This window comes from Coregonus clupeaformis, unplaced genomic scaffold, assembly GCF_020615455.1.
Source record: "Coregonus clupeaformis isolate EN_2021a unplaced genomic scaffold, ASM2061545v1 scaf1173, whole genome shotgun sequence".
Classification (NCBI taxonomy): domain Eukaryota; kingdom Metazoa; phylum Chordata; class Actinopteri; order Salmoniformes; family Salmonidae; genus Coregonus; species Coregonus clupeaformis.
Genome location: NW_025534627.1, coordinates 102,501 through 120,287, shown reverse-complemented (window position 1 = coordinate 120,287; position 17,787 = coordinate 102,501). Strand labels below are relative to the sequence as shown.

Sequence of the window (17,787 nt, the reverse complement as noted above, 5' to 3'; positions counted from 1 at the left end):
GAATCAGTTATAGAACCCATTTCCCTTTATGGTTGTGAGGTCTGGGGTCCGCTCACCAACCAAGAATTCACAAAATGGGACAAACACCAAATTGAGACTCTGCATGCAGAATTCTGCAAATGTATCCTCCGTGTTACAACGTAAAACACCAAATAATGCATGCAGAGCAGAATTAGGCCGATACCCACTAATGATCAAAATCCAGAAAAGAGCTGTTAAATTCTACAACCACCTAAAAGGAAGCAATTCCCAACCTTCTACAACAAAGCCATCACCTACAGAGATTAACCTGGAGATGAGTCCCCTAGCAAGCTGGTCCTGGGTCTCTGTTCACAAACAAACAGAGCCCCAGGACAGCAACACAATTAGACCCAACCAAATCATGAGAAAACAAATATATAATTACTTGACACATTGGAAAGAATTAACAAAAAAACAGAGCAAACTAGAATGCTATTTTGCCCTAAACAGAGACTACACAGTGGCAGAATACCTGACCATTGTGACTGACCCAACCTTAAGGAAAGCTTTGACTATGTACAGACTCAGTGAGCATAGCTTTGCTATTGAGAAAGGCAGCTGTAGGCAGACCTGGCTCTCAAGAGAAGACAGGCTATGTGCACACTGCCCACAAAATGAGGTGGAAACTGAGCTGCACTTCCTAACCTCCTGCCAAATGTATGACTATTTGAGACACATATTTCCCTCAGATTACACAGATCCACAAAGAAATAAAAACAACCCCAATTTTGATAAACTCCTATATCTATTGGGTGAAATACCACAATGTGCAATCACAGCAGCAAGATGTGTGACATTTTACATTTTAGTTATTTAGCAGACGCTCTTATCCAGAGCGACTTACAGTTAGTGAGTGCATACATTTTCATACTGGCCCAAGAAAAGGGCAACCAGTGAAGAACAAACACAATTGTAAATACAACCCATATTTATGTTTATTTGCACAACGTTACAACACTGTAGATAGACATAATGACATTTGAAATGTCTTTATTCTTTTGGAACTTTTTATTGTTTATTTCACTTTTGTTTATTATCCATTTCACTTGCTTTGGCGATGTAAACATATGTTTCCCATGCCAATAAAGCCCCTTGGAGGGAGAGCGAGGAGCAAGAAGCGGAAGACGAGAGGAGGGAGAGAGGGAGACAGAGCTCTCATATCAAGGCTGGTGGGAGGCTGTGTTTGTGTTATCTCAGCTCTGTCCTTCCTCTCATCTCTCTGTCCTCCCTTCCTCTGCAACTCCGCACGTGCCAGGCAGTTGGCTGACTCCAGGTCAGATCTTAGAACCACAGCACAAACACATTCCCGTTACCACAAAGGGCCTTACGACTGATCCGAGCACTGAGATTGGATCAGTAACATAAACACATTCCTCACTTAGAAAGGATCTCACTGACCCAGGACTGCAGTGTTCAACCTAATTTATTCAACTTACTCTCTCCCCTTCATCAGCTCATTAAGTGTAGGTTGTTCCCCAGTCTTCCTGGCTGTGGCTAGCTGGAGACGTGACAAGCGCTTGGTTGCCTAACTGTTGCGTAAAGGTGGTCAGTGGCTCTGTTCCAAGTGTTTTGAGACTTGGTGTCCATGTTTCACCCTCTAGCTTCTTGGTCCAAAACAGCTAGTGATGTTCTATGGAAATTCATGACCAGGCTGCCCCAGAAAGGATTTTTTGAGAGAAAGCAGAAGTGGTGTGTTTGCGTTAGAGGGCGAAGGAGAGTGGGGAGAGGGAGGGAGGGAGGGAGTGGGGGGGGGAGAAGTGGAGGGAGTGGGGAGAATGTTGAGAGGCCTGGTTGGTGTGGGAGTATCTGGTCATCAGAACAGGAAGTTAGAGGTCTGTTGATTTGAGGTCCCAGTAGAGTTGTGCTATTCACTGTCAGCACAGAGACACAGACCACTGAACCTCACTGTCAGCACAGAGATCACTGACCTCCTAGAACCTTCGGAACCACACAGAACCACTCCAACCCATTACTGAACCATCTGGTCATTCAGGGAGAGGGAGAGAGAGAGGGGAGTGAGAGAGGAAGAGCAGCGAGAGCTGAGGGAGTAAAAGGGGGCGTTACATGGAAGAAGAGAATGATTGATTGGGATAGAGGAGGGACAGAACAAGAGAGAAACTGTGATAGAAAATCCACTTCAATTCTCTGGTGGCTCTCTCCTCATGAAAAGGCAACAACCTGAGTGTCGTATCGGAGCGCTTCCTCACGTGCCATCTTTGATTTGGAGAGTTAATCTAAAATATTCTCTCTCTCTCTCTCTGTCTGTCTCTGGCGCTCTGCTTCTTTCATCTTCACCACATGAAAGCTGGAGCTGAAATTAATTGGGTTACAGTTTAAACTGCCGTGGCGACGACCATGGCGTCTCTCCCCTGTTAGACGTGCGCGCGTACACATCTACAGTACAGTTGCATTCTGGGTAGTGGAGAAATGTCCTCGGAACCGCTGTGTGTGTGTGTGTGTGACAGTGTAGAGGGACTGTGGTTGCTCACTTTCACCGTTGCATCGTCACATAGCTTCCACAGCTCTACAGTATCTTGACAGGCTACTAACAAGAAGTGGGGGGTTGTTTTTCACAGTAATAAGCTTTCTGTCCACATTCCTTCAGAGGACACGATATCCATTCCTGTCCACAAACGTAACATCAGCTGAAAGGAATGGTTTGGTGACTTTGGTAAAGTAGAGGCTGATGCCTCCTGTTCTGTCCTTGAATTGTGGTAGATCTTGGCCTGCTTCCCTTTCTGTGTGTGTGTGTGTGTGTGATTTTTATGGTGGAGGTAGTGACACAAAGCAGGATTTGTGTCCGAGGCTCCCTGGACAGAGCAGTGACGCCTCATTGGGTTTCCACACATTTACCTTCGCCCTTTCATCCCCCTATCATCCGTCCCTTCATCCCCCTATCATCCATCTCCCTATCATCCGTCCCTTCATCCCGCTATCATCCATCCCTTCATCCCCCTATCATCCATCTCCCTATCATCCGTCCCTTCATCCCCCTATCATCCGTCCCTTCATCCCCCCTATCATCCGTCCCTTCATCCCCCCTATCATCCGTCCCTTCATCCCCCTATCATCCGTCCCTTCATCTCCCTATCATCCGTCCCTTCATCCCCCCTATCATCCATCTCCCTATCATCCGTCCCTTCATCCCCCTATCATCCATCCCCCTATCATCCGTCCTTCATCTCCCTATCATCCGTCCATTCATCTCCCTATCATCCGTCCCTTCATCCCCCTATCATCCATCTCCCTATCATCCGTCCCTTCATCCCCCTATCATCCGTCAGTCCTTCATCCCCCTATCATCCATCCCCCTATCATCCGTCCATTCATCTCCCCTATCATCCGTCCATTCATCCCCTATCATCCGTCCCTTCATCCCCTATCATTCATCTCCCTATCATCCGTCCCTTCATCCCCTATCATCCGTCCCTTCATCCCCCTATCATCCATCTTCCCTATCATCCGTCCCTTCATCCCCCTATCATCCATCCCCCTATCATCCATCCCTTCATCCCCTATCATCCATCTCCCTATCATCCGTCCCTTCATCCCCCTATCATCTTCATCTCCCTATCATCCGTCCTTCATCCCCCTATCATCGTCCCCCTATCATCCGTCCCTTCATCCCCTATCATCCATCCCCCTATCATCCATCCCTTCATCCGTCCATTCATCTCCCTTCATCCACCCCCCTATCATCCACCCCTTCATCCCCCTATCATCCATCCATTCATCCATCTAGACCAGACGAGCTCAGAACCAGGACCACCAGGCTGTGTCTTTCTCTCTGTCACGCTCGCTCGCTCTCTCTCTCTCCATCTCTTCCTCCACCCTCTATCCTTCTCTCTCTCTCCTCTGTGTTAGTAGGGGTTGTGGAGGATCTCTCTGCCAGATGTCTCAGGCCTCATGTGGCCTCCCGCCAAGGTTCCTCTCCGCCTCCCCATCATTTATCCATCTCTGTTTGTTTACTCATTTTCTGCATGAGACTGAATGCAGCCTTTTGTCTTTGAAGATCCCTGCATGTCTGACTGCCTCTCTGAGAGTTTACAAGAGCATTTACAAAAGTATTCTGGAGTCATCCAGAGTGTGTTTTTAACTGTGTGTTTGTGCTCTCTGTCGTCTCTGTGTCTGTTACCCTAGTTGTCTTTGTGTGGCTACTCCTAGCACCCCAGCATGTCTCTTGGCAGGCGTGCCGGTGTCCACAACACCCTGTGGTGAGTGCCACAAAGGTCAGCCTGGTAGAGGATGCCCACATCTGCAATCTGTGCCCGCAGTGCCCACTGCCTCGCGCTGTCTGTTAACTACAGACAGTGTTGGGGAAGCTACTCTGAAAATATAGTTTACCAAGCTACCAATTACTTCACACCAGATGACGTTAAGCTACCCTAAAGAAAACTAGAGTTTACTGAACTAAAGTTACTTTGAAAAAGCAGTTCACTACATCCAGACTACTAAGGGATAAATGATCACATTTAAAATGTGAAATGTCATAGAACAGATCCCTCTGGAGTCAGATGTCAACAGAATGTGTGTAGTTTGGCCTATTAAATACAAAAAACCATGTTTCAAGTGAGAATTAGGCGTCTGATGCAAAAAAGAAATTACATTCTTGACTTCTTGACCCATATTTTATTTTTTCTAAACAACTACTGTAGTTCCAGTAGTTAGCTACACCACTACATGGACAACAAGGAATTAACTACTAAAAACACTACCAAGATTTGAATTTAGTTAAACTACCACCAAGCGACTGAAACATTTTGAACTACATATAGTTCACTACTCCCAAACACGGACTACAGACCAGACTACATTTACATTTTAAATTTTTAGTCATTTAGCAGACGCTCTTATCCAGAGCGACTTACATGAGCAATTAGGGTTAAGTGCCTTGCTTAAGGGCACATCGACAGATTTTTCACCTAGTTGGCTCTGGGATTAGAACCAGCGACCTTTCGGTTACTGGCACAACGCTCTACCCACTAAGCTACCTGCCGACTACTGCCACTCCTCAGGGTGCCAACAACTGGCATCTACTGACTGATCTGGGACGCACCACTGGCAGGGAGACAGATTGAAAGACACAAAAAGATAGACGGACAGGAGGGAGATTGAGGGGAAGATGGAGAGTGAGAGACAGACTATGAGATGGACCTAGAGTGAGAGAGACTGGGGAAACTTGAATAAGAGGAAGGCTATCTAAAATGTCATTCTTGTCATCTGTGGCATTTCTTTCTATGGCATTTTATTTTTCTATCTAATCAGGGCTGAGATCTTACCGTGTTGCCACAGAAATGCGTTGCAACTGAGAAATGGCCTCCCCTTACTGGGTTTGTCACAGGATATGAAACATGGAGGCTTTAGAACACTTATCCAGCTGACCCCTGACCTCTCACACTGAGCTCATTCAGCCCAGGTCAGACAAGACCTCTTAGATTATTAGATCATAGAGTAGGTCCACACAGACGTCTTTATATGGCCACAGAGCACATGTAGTTGTTGCTTTTAAATACTGACCTAAGATCAGTTTTGTATTTCTCCACTAATGGTTAAGTTTAAGGTTGAGGGCAGGTAAGCTGATCCTAGATCCATTCCTATGGGAAACTTCTAAATGGATTCTATAGTCCCTGTGATGGAGCCTTACAGCTTGTGTGATGGTCTTGGAGAGAGGTGTCTCTGTGAAGTCCCCAGCCAGCCATAATCTAGCTGTACTCTCCCTGACCTCCCTGACCTCTCACAAACACAAAACACATGCCAGCCGTCGCCAAGTCTGAGGCTCCAATAAAGACATGAAATAGCATCCCTCTAGTGAATACACATGCTCTGCCGTTTGAACGGGCTGCACAGAGACACACGCTCTGCCGTTTGAACGGGCTGCACAGAGACACACGCTCTGCCGTTTGAACGGGCTGCACAGAGACACACGCTCCGCCGTTTGAACGGGCTGCACAGAGACACGCGCTCCGCCGTTTGAACGGGCTGCACGGAGACACACGCTCCGCCGTTTGAACGGGCTGCACAGAGACACACGCTCTGCCGTTTGAACGGGCTGCACAGAGACACACGCTCTGCCGTTTGAACGGGCTGCACAGAGACACACGCTCTGCCGTTTGAACGGGCTGCACAGAGACACACGCTCTGCCGTTTGAACGGGCTGCACAGAGACACGCGCTCCGCCGTTTGAACGGGCTGCACAGAGAAGCCTGGTCAAACTAACTGAGATCAGATGGTGTACTGTGTTGCTCTATAGCTGAGCTGGAGGCTGCCAAAGGTTTGTCCTTCAGAGAGGCTGCTGATGGCCTTGGTTTGTACTAGTCATGGGTTCAGTGGTCTTCTGTTGGACTGACTCAGAGAACTATACTCTGTTATTGCTTGAAGTGGAACAAACGTCAGATCTCCTTTCAGACAGCAGCAGACGGAGGGAGATTATGTCTTTCTTAGGGGGATTTAATGGATGAGAGTTCTTGATGGACATATTGCACTTTGATAACTAGGCAGTGGACCAGTTGTCTGGGACCCATCTGGTGGACACTACAGTTGGAACCAAGTTTGACTGAATGAGGTGAGGTGGTGTATAGAGCTCCTGTGGTCTTCTCTGGGGCTGACTGCAGACCACCTGCCTGCTGTAGCCCAACATATGGGCCTACACTGAAACACAGTGCTGCAGCACATATGGCTCATTGAGATAGAATGAGGAGACAATCTGGACTACTGTTGGGACACCAGCAGGGTAGAGACGGTGCGAGACGTGTTTCCGAACAAAGTTTACCTCACTCTGAGAACTAATTACAGCAGTGTACTGAGCAGAGGTTGAGGGTCAATTACATTTTAATGCCTCCAGGATATTAGTTGATGTTTTAATTTCTTAAATTGGAATTTTAATTCACTTCCCTGAAATTCGTGAATCGACCAAATTGAAATGGAACGAACTTCAACCTCTGCTACTTCATAGCAACCAACAGACCAGCTGCAGGCTGCCACGGCAACACAAAAGACCATCTCATCGCCAGGGTAACCTACAGGTCAAGAGGTCACTAGGGGTCAAAGCTTCACTTCATTATCCTCTCTCTGGTCAGACCAAACACATCATCAGTTTGACTTTTACCGCCCTCTCTCCTCCCTAACTCTCTCTTTTCTCAATCCCTCTTTCTCTCCACATGATTGAGGTTTGGGTAGTGACGCTCTATTCAGACTCAAGTCTGAATCTCGGGATTAAAATAGCTGTTTTTGATTGATTGCAGGAAATAAGAGCCATATTAAAACAAGGAGCATCTTTCTCACGGATGCCGTTAGTGTGTATTTATTTCTCTTCTGGTTCTAGCTAGGCAGGCGGGGTGAATGGAGGTTCTAGGGCTTAGCTGGAAGCTCCCAGCCCTTTTCTCCTCTCTCGTCTCTTTCTCTCTCTCCTATTTCACCCTCCTCTCTCTTTCTCTCCCTCCTCTTTCGTTCTCTCTCTTTTTGTCTCTCCTCTGTCGTTCTCTTTCGTTAACTTCTCTCTCTCTCTTCTCCTCTCCCCGTCTTCCTCTCTCCATTGTTTATTATTCCCTCTCTCAATGGAACAAACTCTGTACTAGCTTAACTAGGTTAACAGACAGTCAAAATACTCAAACCTGAAATCGCTGAAATGTGACACATGAAATGCTATTTTCCTTGATCCGACTGTTTATGCAAATAAACACATTTTTCATTCCTTTATTCTTGGCTTATTTCTGGGGTGGCTTACTTTGGGCCAGCTTTAATCTTCCAATTGAAAATTCTGTGAGTCTGCACAGTTAGAAATGTGATCTTCAGATTGATGCCTAGAGAGCGTCTGAAAGGTAATCAGACAGTTCGCTGACTGACTACACCATACAGTTAATCAGGCCGCTGTGACAGCTTGTCTCTGTTGGCACAAGCCAGAGTTTCTTATACCCTCTCTCTCCGCAGAGTCTCTCGCTCTGTCACTGTGAAATGGAAATGGCTGCTCATCGGTTAGCATTCTTCTTCCTACCTCTGTCTCTCAGGCCTTAGTTTCTCTCTGCGCTCCTTTCCCTCACATACCTTAGCTGGAAGCAACGTGTGTCTTTGCATTAAAGCGTGGTGCGGCACATCACGGCACGGCACTCAGAGAAGACGGTTAGGCCATGGGCTTGGGTTACCATGGGAGCACGGTTCATTTGGGTACAGAGCTGGGTTTGAGCTGCCAAAGCCTCTGCCCACGGGTTTCCTGTGTGTGGTGTGTTTCTAAGGACCTAAGGGGTAGAGAGACGCCATATTGGCAGTTTTAACTCTATGGAGCTGCCCCTATTTCTCTCTCCCTCTTCCTCCCTCCCTCCCCCCTCCCCCCTCCCTCTCTCCCTCCCTCCCTCCCCCTCCCCCTCCCTCCCTCCCTCCCTCCCTCATGGCATGTTTTGATTTGTGTTTGAAAAGTGCTCATTCCATATGTCACCCGTTTTCACATCCTTTCATGTGGAGCTTGTTCTTGTCATTCTCTCGTTGGGCGAAAAGGAAAACATGATATTCACAAAGCCCAATGGCTTTACCTCCCAGCTCTGCTGGGTGTCTGGCTCTGCAAATCACAGCTGATAAGGCCTGTTCTGTTTAGTTTTCCCCATTTTGCTGGGCTTCTGCATTGTCAGGACTTTTTAATGGATTTCTCTCTGTTGACAACTATTGTAGGAGAATAATAATAAATAATATGCCATTTGTGCTTCAAGCGACATACAGTCATGCGTGCATACATTATTATTTTTTGTGTATGGGTGGTCCCGGGGATCGAACCCACTACCTTGGCGTTACAAGCGCCGTGCTCTACCAGCTGAGCTACAGAGAACACACACACACACACACACGCAAGGAACCCACACACACAATGCACACACACCAACTCGTGTCCCACCTGGCCTCCTGAAGCGTACTTTGTCGTGTGTGTGTGTGTGTGTGTGTGTGTGTGTGTGTGTGTGTGTGTGTATGTGTGTGTAATCAGTTTCAAGTTCAACCCACCTGTGACAACACACTCGTCCCCTAGAGAGGGTGGATAGAATCCTAAATTATTCTGAACCGCCGACTGAGCTCCAAAGGCCCCCGCTCGGCACAGGAAGCCCAGCAGCTGACTCCGGCAGGGGGGCCGGAAGCTCGACGAGACCAGGGCTCCACTAGGGCCTCCAGGGGCCTCAAGGCTCTGTTTGTTTAAAGACAACATGTCTTTACTGTGACTAAGAGTCACATGACAGCTCTACAGACAGGTCTGCTGGGGGCCGGTGAACACGGTGTGTGTGACGGGGCCGCTGGGGGCCGGTGAACATGGTGTGTGTGATGGGGCCGCTGGGGGCGTGAACATGGTGTGTGTGCGCCGCTGGGCCGGTGAACATGGTGTGCGGGCCGCTGGGGGCAGTGAACACGGTGTGGGACGGGCCGCTGGGCAGTGAACATGGTGTGTGGACGGCCGCTGGGGGCGGTGAACATGGTGTGTGTGACGCCGCGGGGGCGTGAACATGTGTGTTGACGCGCCGGCCGCTGGGGGCCAGTGAACCACGGTAGGCTTTATGACCCTGGTTACTAGAGGTCAGCTGGGATGTTCGCTCTCTCTTAGAGGAATGTGGAAAATCCCCTGTGTCTGTTTTCACTGTGGGAGGGTGGACATGCACTCACGCTCACTCATACACACACACACACACACACACACACACACACACACACACACACACACACACACACACACACACTAATGGGGAAGTATGGGACTATTTCATGCTACCCAGATGGGACTGTGTGTAGAATGTGTACATTAGTCAGATATTTAGAATGCACTCTATTGAATGCATGTTTTTAAAGGGACAGTAACAGACGCATTCCTGTTGGGACTGTGTGAAGGGTTGTATGTGTTAGTCATTAGTTAGTTTTCACCAGTAGCTCTCTCTCTCTGTCTCTCTGTCTCTCTCTCTCTGTCTCTCTCTCTCTGTCTCTCTCTGTCTCTCTCTCTCTCTCTCTCTCTGTCTCTCTGTCTCTCTCTCTGTCTCTCTCTCTGTCTCTCTCTGTCTCTCTCTCTGTCTCTCTCTCTCTGTCTCTCTGTCTCTCTCTCTGTCTCTCTCTCTCTGTCTCTCTCTCTCTGTCTCTCTCTCTGTCTCTCTCTCTGTCTCTCTCTCTCTCTCTCTCTGTCTCTCTCTCTGTCTCTCTGTCTCTCTCTCTGTCTCTCTCTGTCTCTCTCTCTGTCTCCCTCTCTGTCTCTCTCTCTCTGTCTCTCTGTCTCTCTCTCTGTCTCTCTCTCTCTGTCTCCCTCTCTGTCTCTCTCTCTCTGTCTCCCTCTCTGTCTCTCTCTCTCTGTCTCTCTGTCTCTCTCTCTGTCTCTCTCTCTCTGTCTCCCTCTCTGTCTCTCTCTCTCTGTCTCTCTCTCTCTGTCTCTCTGTCTCTCTCTCTGTCTCTCTGTCTCTCTCTCTGTCTCTCTTATTTTCATTTTGTATTTATTTTACTCTCCTTTCTTTCTCTCACACACACATCTGGACTGCTGCTGGATGTACGCATGGTAATGATTTGACTTAGCTGTGTGTGTAGGGTCTTCTCCCCAGCCAGCTCCACAGGAGAGAGGCTGAGCTCTTTGGGCTGTGTCCCAGGGATGTGTCACCCTCTGAGGCCTAGCTCTGTGGTTCTGACTGCTTCCATTCTACTCCCCCATCCTTCAACCTTCAACACCAGCCAAGACTCTGTGTGTGTCCACAATCCATCCATATGTGCTGTGTGTCCACGAGTGTGTATGATCGTTTCATCCATTCTTCTATCAGGTATGGAGAGAATGAATAGGCAGCTTGACCTCTACAAGTCTTTTATTTACAGCCTGTTGGCAGTGGTGAATGGTTAATATGAGGGAGACTGTAGTTGTCAGTGTGGATAGTTAATATGAGGGAGACGGTAGTTGTCAGTGTGGATAGTTAATATGAGGGAGACTGTAGTTGTCAGTGTGGATAGTTAATATGAGGGAGACTGTAGTTGTCAGTGTGGATAGTTAATAGAGGGAGACTGTAGTTGTCAGTGTGGATAGTTAATATGAGGGAGACTGTAGTTGTCAGTGTGGATAGTTAATATGATGGAGACTGTAGTTGTCAGTGTGGATAGTTAATATGAGGGAGACTGTAGTTGTCAGTGTGGATAGTTAATATGATGGAGACTGTAGTTGTCAGTGTGGATAGTTAATATGAGGGAGACTGTAGTTGTCAGTGTGGATAGTTAATATGATGGAGACTGTAGTTGTCAGTGTGGATAGTTAATATGATGGAGACTGTAGTTGTCAGTGTGGATAGTTAATATGAGGGAGACTGTAGTTGTCAGTGTGGATAGTTAATATGAGGGAGACTGTAGTTGTCAGTGTGGATAGTTAATATGATGGAGACTGTAGTTGTCAGTGTGGATAGTTAATATGAGGGAGACTGTAGTTGTCAGTGTGGATAGTTAATATGAGGGAGACTGTAGTTGTCAGTGTGGATAGTTAATATGATGGAGACTGTAGTTGTCAGTGTGGATAGTTAATATGATGGAGACTGTAGTTGTCAGTGTGGATAGTTAATATGATGGAGACTGTAGTTGTCAGTGTGGATAGTTAATATGATGGAGACTGTAGTTGTCAGTGTGGATAGTTAATATGAGGGAGACTGTAGTTGTCAGTGTGGATAGTTAATATGATGGAGACTGTAGTTGTCAGTGTGGATAGTTAATATGAGGGAGACTGTAGTTGTCAGTGTGGATAGTTAATATGATGGAGACTGTAGTTGTCAGTGTGGATAGTTAATATGATGGAGACTGTAGTTGTCAGTGTGGATAGTTAATATGAGGGAGACTGTAGTTGTCAGTGTGGATAGTTAATATGATGGAGACTGTAGTTGTCAGTGTGGATAGTTAATATGAGGGAGACTGTAGTTGTCAGTGTGGATAGTTAATATGAGGGAGACTGTAGTTGTCAGTGTGGATAGTTAATATGAGGGGAGACTGTAGTTGTCAGTGTGGATAGTTAATATGAGGGAGACTGTAGTTGTCAGTGTGGATAGTTAATATGATGGAGACTGTAGTTGTCAGTGTGGATAGTTAATATGAGGGAGACTGTAGTTGTCAGTGTGGATAGTTAATATGAGGGAGACTGTAGTTGTCAGTGTGGATAGTTAATATGATGGAGACTGTAGTTGTCAGTGTGGATAGTTAATATGATGGAGACTGTAGTTGTCAGTGTGGATAGTTAATATGATGGAGACTGTAGTTGTCAGTGTGGATAGTTAATATGATGGAGACTGTAGTTGTCAGTGTGGATAGTTAATATGATGGAGACTGTAGTTGTCAGTGTGGATAGTTAATATGAGGGAGACTGTAGTTGTCAGTGTGGATAGTTAATATGAGGGAGACTGTAGTTGTCAGTGTGGATAGTTAATATGAGGGAGACTGTAGTTGTCAGTGTGGATAGTTAATATGAGGGAGACTGTAGTTGTCAGTGTGGATAGTTAATATGATGGAGACTGTAGTTGTCAGTGTGGATAGTTAATATGATGGAGACTGTAGTTGTCAGTGTGGATAGTTAATATGAGGGAGACTGTAGTTGTCAGTGTGGATAGTTAATATGAGGGAGACTGTAGTTGTCAGTGTGGATAGTTAATATGATGGAGACTGTAGTTGTCAGTGTGGATAGTTAATATGAGGGAGACTGTAGTTGTCAGTGTGGATAGTTAATATGATGGAGACTGTAGTTGTCAGTGTGGATAGTTAATATGATGGAGACTGTAGTTGTCAGTGTGGATAGTTAATATGAGGGAGACTGTAGTTGTCAGTGTGGATAGTTAATATGAGGGAGACTGTAGTTGTCAGTGTGGATAGTTAATATGATGGAGACTGTAGTTGTCAGTGTGGATAGTTAATATGAGGGAGACTGTAGTTGTCAGTGTGGATAGTTAATATGATGGAGACTGTAGTTGTCAGTGTGGATAGTTAATATGAGGGGAGACTGTAGTTGTCAGTGTGGATAGTTAATATGAGGGAGACTGTAGTTGTCAGTGTGGATAGTTAATATGATGGAGACTGTAGTTGTCAGTGTGGATAGTTAATATGATGGAGACTGTAGTTGTCAGTGTGGATAGTTAATATGAGGGAGACTGTAGTTGTCGTGTGGATAGTTAATATGAGGGAGACTGTAGTTGTCAGTGTGGATAGTTAATATGATGGAGACTGTAGTTGTCAGTGTGGATAGTTAATATGATGGAGACTGTAGTTGTCAGTGTGGATAGTTAATATGAGGGAGACTGTAGTTGTCAGTGTGGATAGTTAATATGAGCGAGACTGTAGTTGTCAGTGTGGATAGTTAATATGAGGGAGACTGTAGTTGTCAGTGTGGATAGTTAATATGAGGGAGACTGTAGTTGTCAGTGTGGATAGTTAATGAGGGAGACTGTAGTTGTCAGTGTGGATAGTTAATATGATGGAGACTGTAGTTGTCAGTGTGGATAGTTAATATGATGGAGACTGTAGTTGTCAGTGTGGATAGTTAATTGAGGGAGACTGTAGTTGTCAGTGTGGATAGTTAATATGAGGGAGACTGTAGTTGTCAGTGTGGATAGTTAATATGATGGAGACTGTAGTTGTCAGTGTGGATAGTTAATATGATGGAGACTGTAGTTGTCAGTGTGGATAGTTAATATGATGGAGACTGTAGTTGTCAGTGTGGATAGTTAATATGATGGAGACTGTAGTTGTCAGTGTGGATAGTTAATATGATGGAGACTGTAGTTGTCAGTGTGGATAGTTAATATGATGGAGACTGTAGTTGTCAGTGTGGATAGTTAATATGAGGGAGACTGTAGTTGTCAGTGTGGATAGTTAATATGATGGAGACTGTAGTTGTCAGTGTGGATAGTTAATATGATGGAGACTGTAGTTGTCAGTGTGGATAGTTAATATGATGGAGACTGTAGTTGTCAGTGTGGATAGTTAATATGAGGGGAGACTGTAGTTGTCAGTGTGGATAGTTAATATGAGGGAGACTGTAGTTGTCAGTGTGGATAGTTAATATGAGGGAGACTGTAGTTGTCAGTGTGGATAGTTAATATGAGGGAGACTGTAGTTGTCAGTGTGGATAGTTAATATGAGGGAGACTGTAGTTGTCAGTGTGGATAGTTAATATGAGGGAGACTGTAGTTGTCAGTGTGGATAGTTAATATGATGGAGACTGTAGTTGTCAGTGTGGATAGTTAATATGAGGGAGACTGTAGTTGTCAGTGTGGATAGTTAATATGATGGAGACTCTAGTTGTCAGTGTGGATAGTTAATATGATGGAGACTGTAGTTGTCAGTGTGGATAGTTAATATGAGGAGACTGTAGTTGTCAGTGTGGATAGTTAATATGAGGGAGACTGTAGTTGTCAGTGTGGATAGTTAATATGATGGAGACTGTAGTTGTCAGTGGGGATGAGTTAATATGAGGGAGACTGTAGTTGTCAGTGTGGATAGTTAATATGATGGAGACTGTAGTTGTCAGTGGGGATAGTTAATATGAGGGAGACTGTAGTTGTCAGTGTGGATAGTTAATATGATGGAGACTGTAGTTGTCAGTGTGTGGATAGTTAATATGATGGAGACTGTAGTTGTCAGTGTGGATAGTTAATATGATGGAGACTGTAGTTGTCAGTGTGGATAGTTAATATGATGGAGACTGTAGTTGTCAGTGTGGATAGTTAATATGAGGGAGACTGTAGTTGTCAGTGTGGATAGTTAATATGATGGAGACTGTAGTTGTCAGTGTGGATAGTTAATATGAGGGAGACTGTAGTTGTCAGTGTGGATAGTTAATATGAGGGAGACTGTAGTTGTCAGTGTGGATAGTTAATATGAGGGAGACTGTAGTTGTCAGTGTGGATAGTTAATATGATGGAGACTGTAGTTGTCAGTGTGGATAGTTAATATGATGGAGACTGTAGTTGTCAGTGTGGATAGTTAATATGAGGGAGACTGTAGTTGTCAGTGTGGATAGTTAATATGAGGGAGACTGTAGTTGTCAGTGTGGATAGTTAATATGATGGAGACTGTAGTTGTCAGTGTGGATAGTTAATATGATGGAGACTGTAGTTGTCAGTGTGGATAGTTAATATGAGGGAGTCTGTAGTTGTCAGTGTGGATAGTTAATATGAGGGAGACTGTAGTTGTCAGTGTGGATAGTTAATATGATGGAGACTGTAGTTGTCAGTGTGGATAGTTAATATGAGGGAGACTGTAGTTGTCAGTGTGGATAGTTAATATGAGGGAGACTGTAGTTGTCAGTGTGGATAGTTAATATGATGGAGACTGTAGTTGTCAGTGTGGATAGTTAATATGATGGAGACTGTAGTTGTCAGTGTGGATAGTTAATATGATGGAGACTGTAGTTGTCAGTGTGGATAGTTAATATGATGGAGACTGTAGTTGTCAGTGTGGATAGTTAATATGATGGAGACTGTAGTTGTCAGTGTGGATAGTTAATATGAGGGAGACTGTAGTTGTCAGTGTGGATAGTTAATATGATGGGAGACTGTAGTTGTCAGTGTGGATAGTTAATATGATGGAGACTGTAGTTGTCAGTGTGGATAGTTAATATGATGGAGACTGTAGTTGTCAGTGTGGATAGTTAATATGAGGGAGACTGTAGTTGTCAGTGTGGATAGTTAATATGAGGGAGACTGTAGTTGTCAGTGTGGATAGTTAATATGAGGGAGACTGTAGTTGTCAGTGTGGATAGTTAATATGATGGAGACTGTAGTTGTCAGTGTGGATAGTTAATATGATGGAGACTGTAGTTGTCAGTGTGGATAGTTAATATGAGGGAGACTGTAGTTGTCAGTGTGGATAGTTAATATGAGGGAGACGGTAGTTGTCAGTGTGGATAGTTAATATGAGGGAGACGGTAGTTGTCAGTGTGGATAGTTAATATGAGGGAGACTGTAGTTGTCAGTGTGGATAGTTAATATGAGGGAGACTGTAGTTGTCAGTGTGGATAGTTAATATGATGGGAGACTGTAGTTGTCAGTGTGGATAGTTAATATGATGGAGACTGTAGTTGTCAGTGTGGATAGTTAATATGAGGGAGACTGTAGTTGTCAGTGTGATAGTTAATATGGATGGAGACTGTAGTTGTCAGTGTGGATAGTTAATATGAGGGAGACTGTAGTTGTCAGTGTGGATAGTTAATATGAGGGAGACTGTAGTTGTCAGTGTGGATAGTTAATATGATGGAGACTGTAGTTGTCAGTGTGGATAGTTAATATGAGGGAGACTGTAGTTGTCAGTGTGGATAGTTAATATGAGGGGAGACTGTAGTTGTCAGTGGGGATAGTTAATATGAGGGAGACTGTAGTTGTCAGTGTGGATAGTTAATATGAGGGAGACTGTAGTTGTCAGTGTGGATAGTTAATATGAGGGAGACTGTAGTTGTCAGTGTGGATAGTTAATATGAGGGAGACTGTAGTTGTCAGTGTGGATAGTTAATATGAGGGAGACTGTAGTTGTCAGTGTGGATAGTTAATATGAGGGAGACTGTCAGTTGTCAGTGTGGATAGTTAATATGATGGAGACTGTAGTTGTCAGTGTGGATAGTTAATATGATGGAGACTGTAGTTGTCAGTGTGGATAGTTAATATGATGGAGACTGTAGTTGTCAGTGTGGATAGTTAATATGAGGGAGACTGTAGTTGTCAGTGTGGATAGTTAATATGAGGAGACTGTAGTTGTCAGTGTGGATAGTTTAATATGAGGGAGACTGTAGTTGTCAGTGTGGATAGTTAATATGAGGGAGACTGTAGTTAGTGTGGATAGTTAATATGAGGGAGACTGTAGTTGTCAGTGTGGATAGTTAATATGAGGGAGACTGTAGTTGTCAGTGTGAATAGTTAATATGAGGGAGACTGTAGTTGTCAGTGTGGATAGTTAATATGATGGAGACTGTAGTTGTCAGTGTGGATAGTTAATATGAGGGAGACTGTAGTTGTCAGTGTGGATAGTTAATATGATGGAGACTGTAGTTGTCAGTGTGGATAGTTAATATGATGGAGACTGTAGTTGTCAGTGTGGATAGTTAATATGAGGGAGACTGTAGTTGTCAGTGTGGATAGTTAATATGATGGAGACTGTAGTTGTCAGTGTGGATAGTTAATATGAGGGAGACTGTAGTTGTCAGTGTGGATAGTTAATATGATGGAGACTGTAGTTGTCAGTGTGGATAGTTAATATGAGGGAGACTGTAGTTGTCAGTGTGGATAGTTAATGAGGGAGACTGTAGTTGTCAGTGTGGATAGTTAATATGAGGGAACTGTAGTTGTCAGTGTGGATAGTTAATATGAGGGAGACTGTAGTTGTCAGTGTGGATAGTTAATATGAGGGAGACTGTAGTTGTCAGTGTGGATAGTTAATATGAGGGAGACTGTAGTTGTCAGTGTGGATAGTTAATATGAGGGAGACTGTAGTTGTCAGTGTGGATAGTTAATATGAGGGAGACTGTAGTTGTCAGTGTGGATAGTTAATATGATGGAGACTGTAGTTGTCAGTGTGGATAGTTAATATGAGGGAGACTGTAGTTGTCAGTGTGGATAGTTAATATGAGGGAGACTGTAGTTGTCAGTGTGGATAGTTAATATGAGGGAGACTGTAGTTGTCAGTGTGGATAGTTAATATGAGGGAGACTGTAGTTGTCAGTGTGGATAGTTAATATGATGGAGACTGTAGTTGTCAGTGTGGATAGTTAATATGAGGGAGACTGTAGTTGTCAGTGTGGATAGTTAATATGAGGGAGACTGT

General features: G+C 44.8%; 1 protein-coding gene across 1 annotated transcript in view; it reads left to right on the top strand.

Moving 5' to 3' along the window:
• Positions 1-9,369: 9,369 nt before the first annotated feature.
• plxnb2a.1 (plexin b2a, tandem duplicate 1) overlaps positions 9,370-17,787 on the top strand; it is a 91,435-nt gene continuing 83,017 nt past the window's right edge. The window contains exon 1 of the mRNA XM_045217670.1: positions 9,370-9,488. Within this exon, the coding sequence (XP_045073605.1) occupies positions 9,370-9,488 (119 nt within the window). The remainder of the gene's footprint in view (positions 9,489-17,787) is intronic.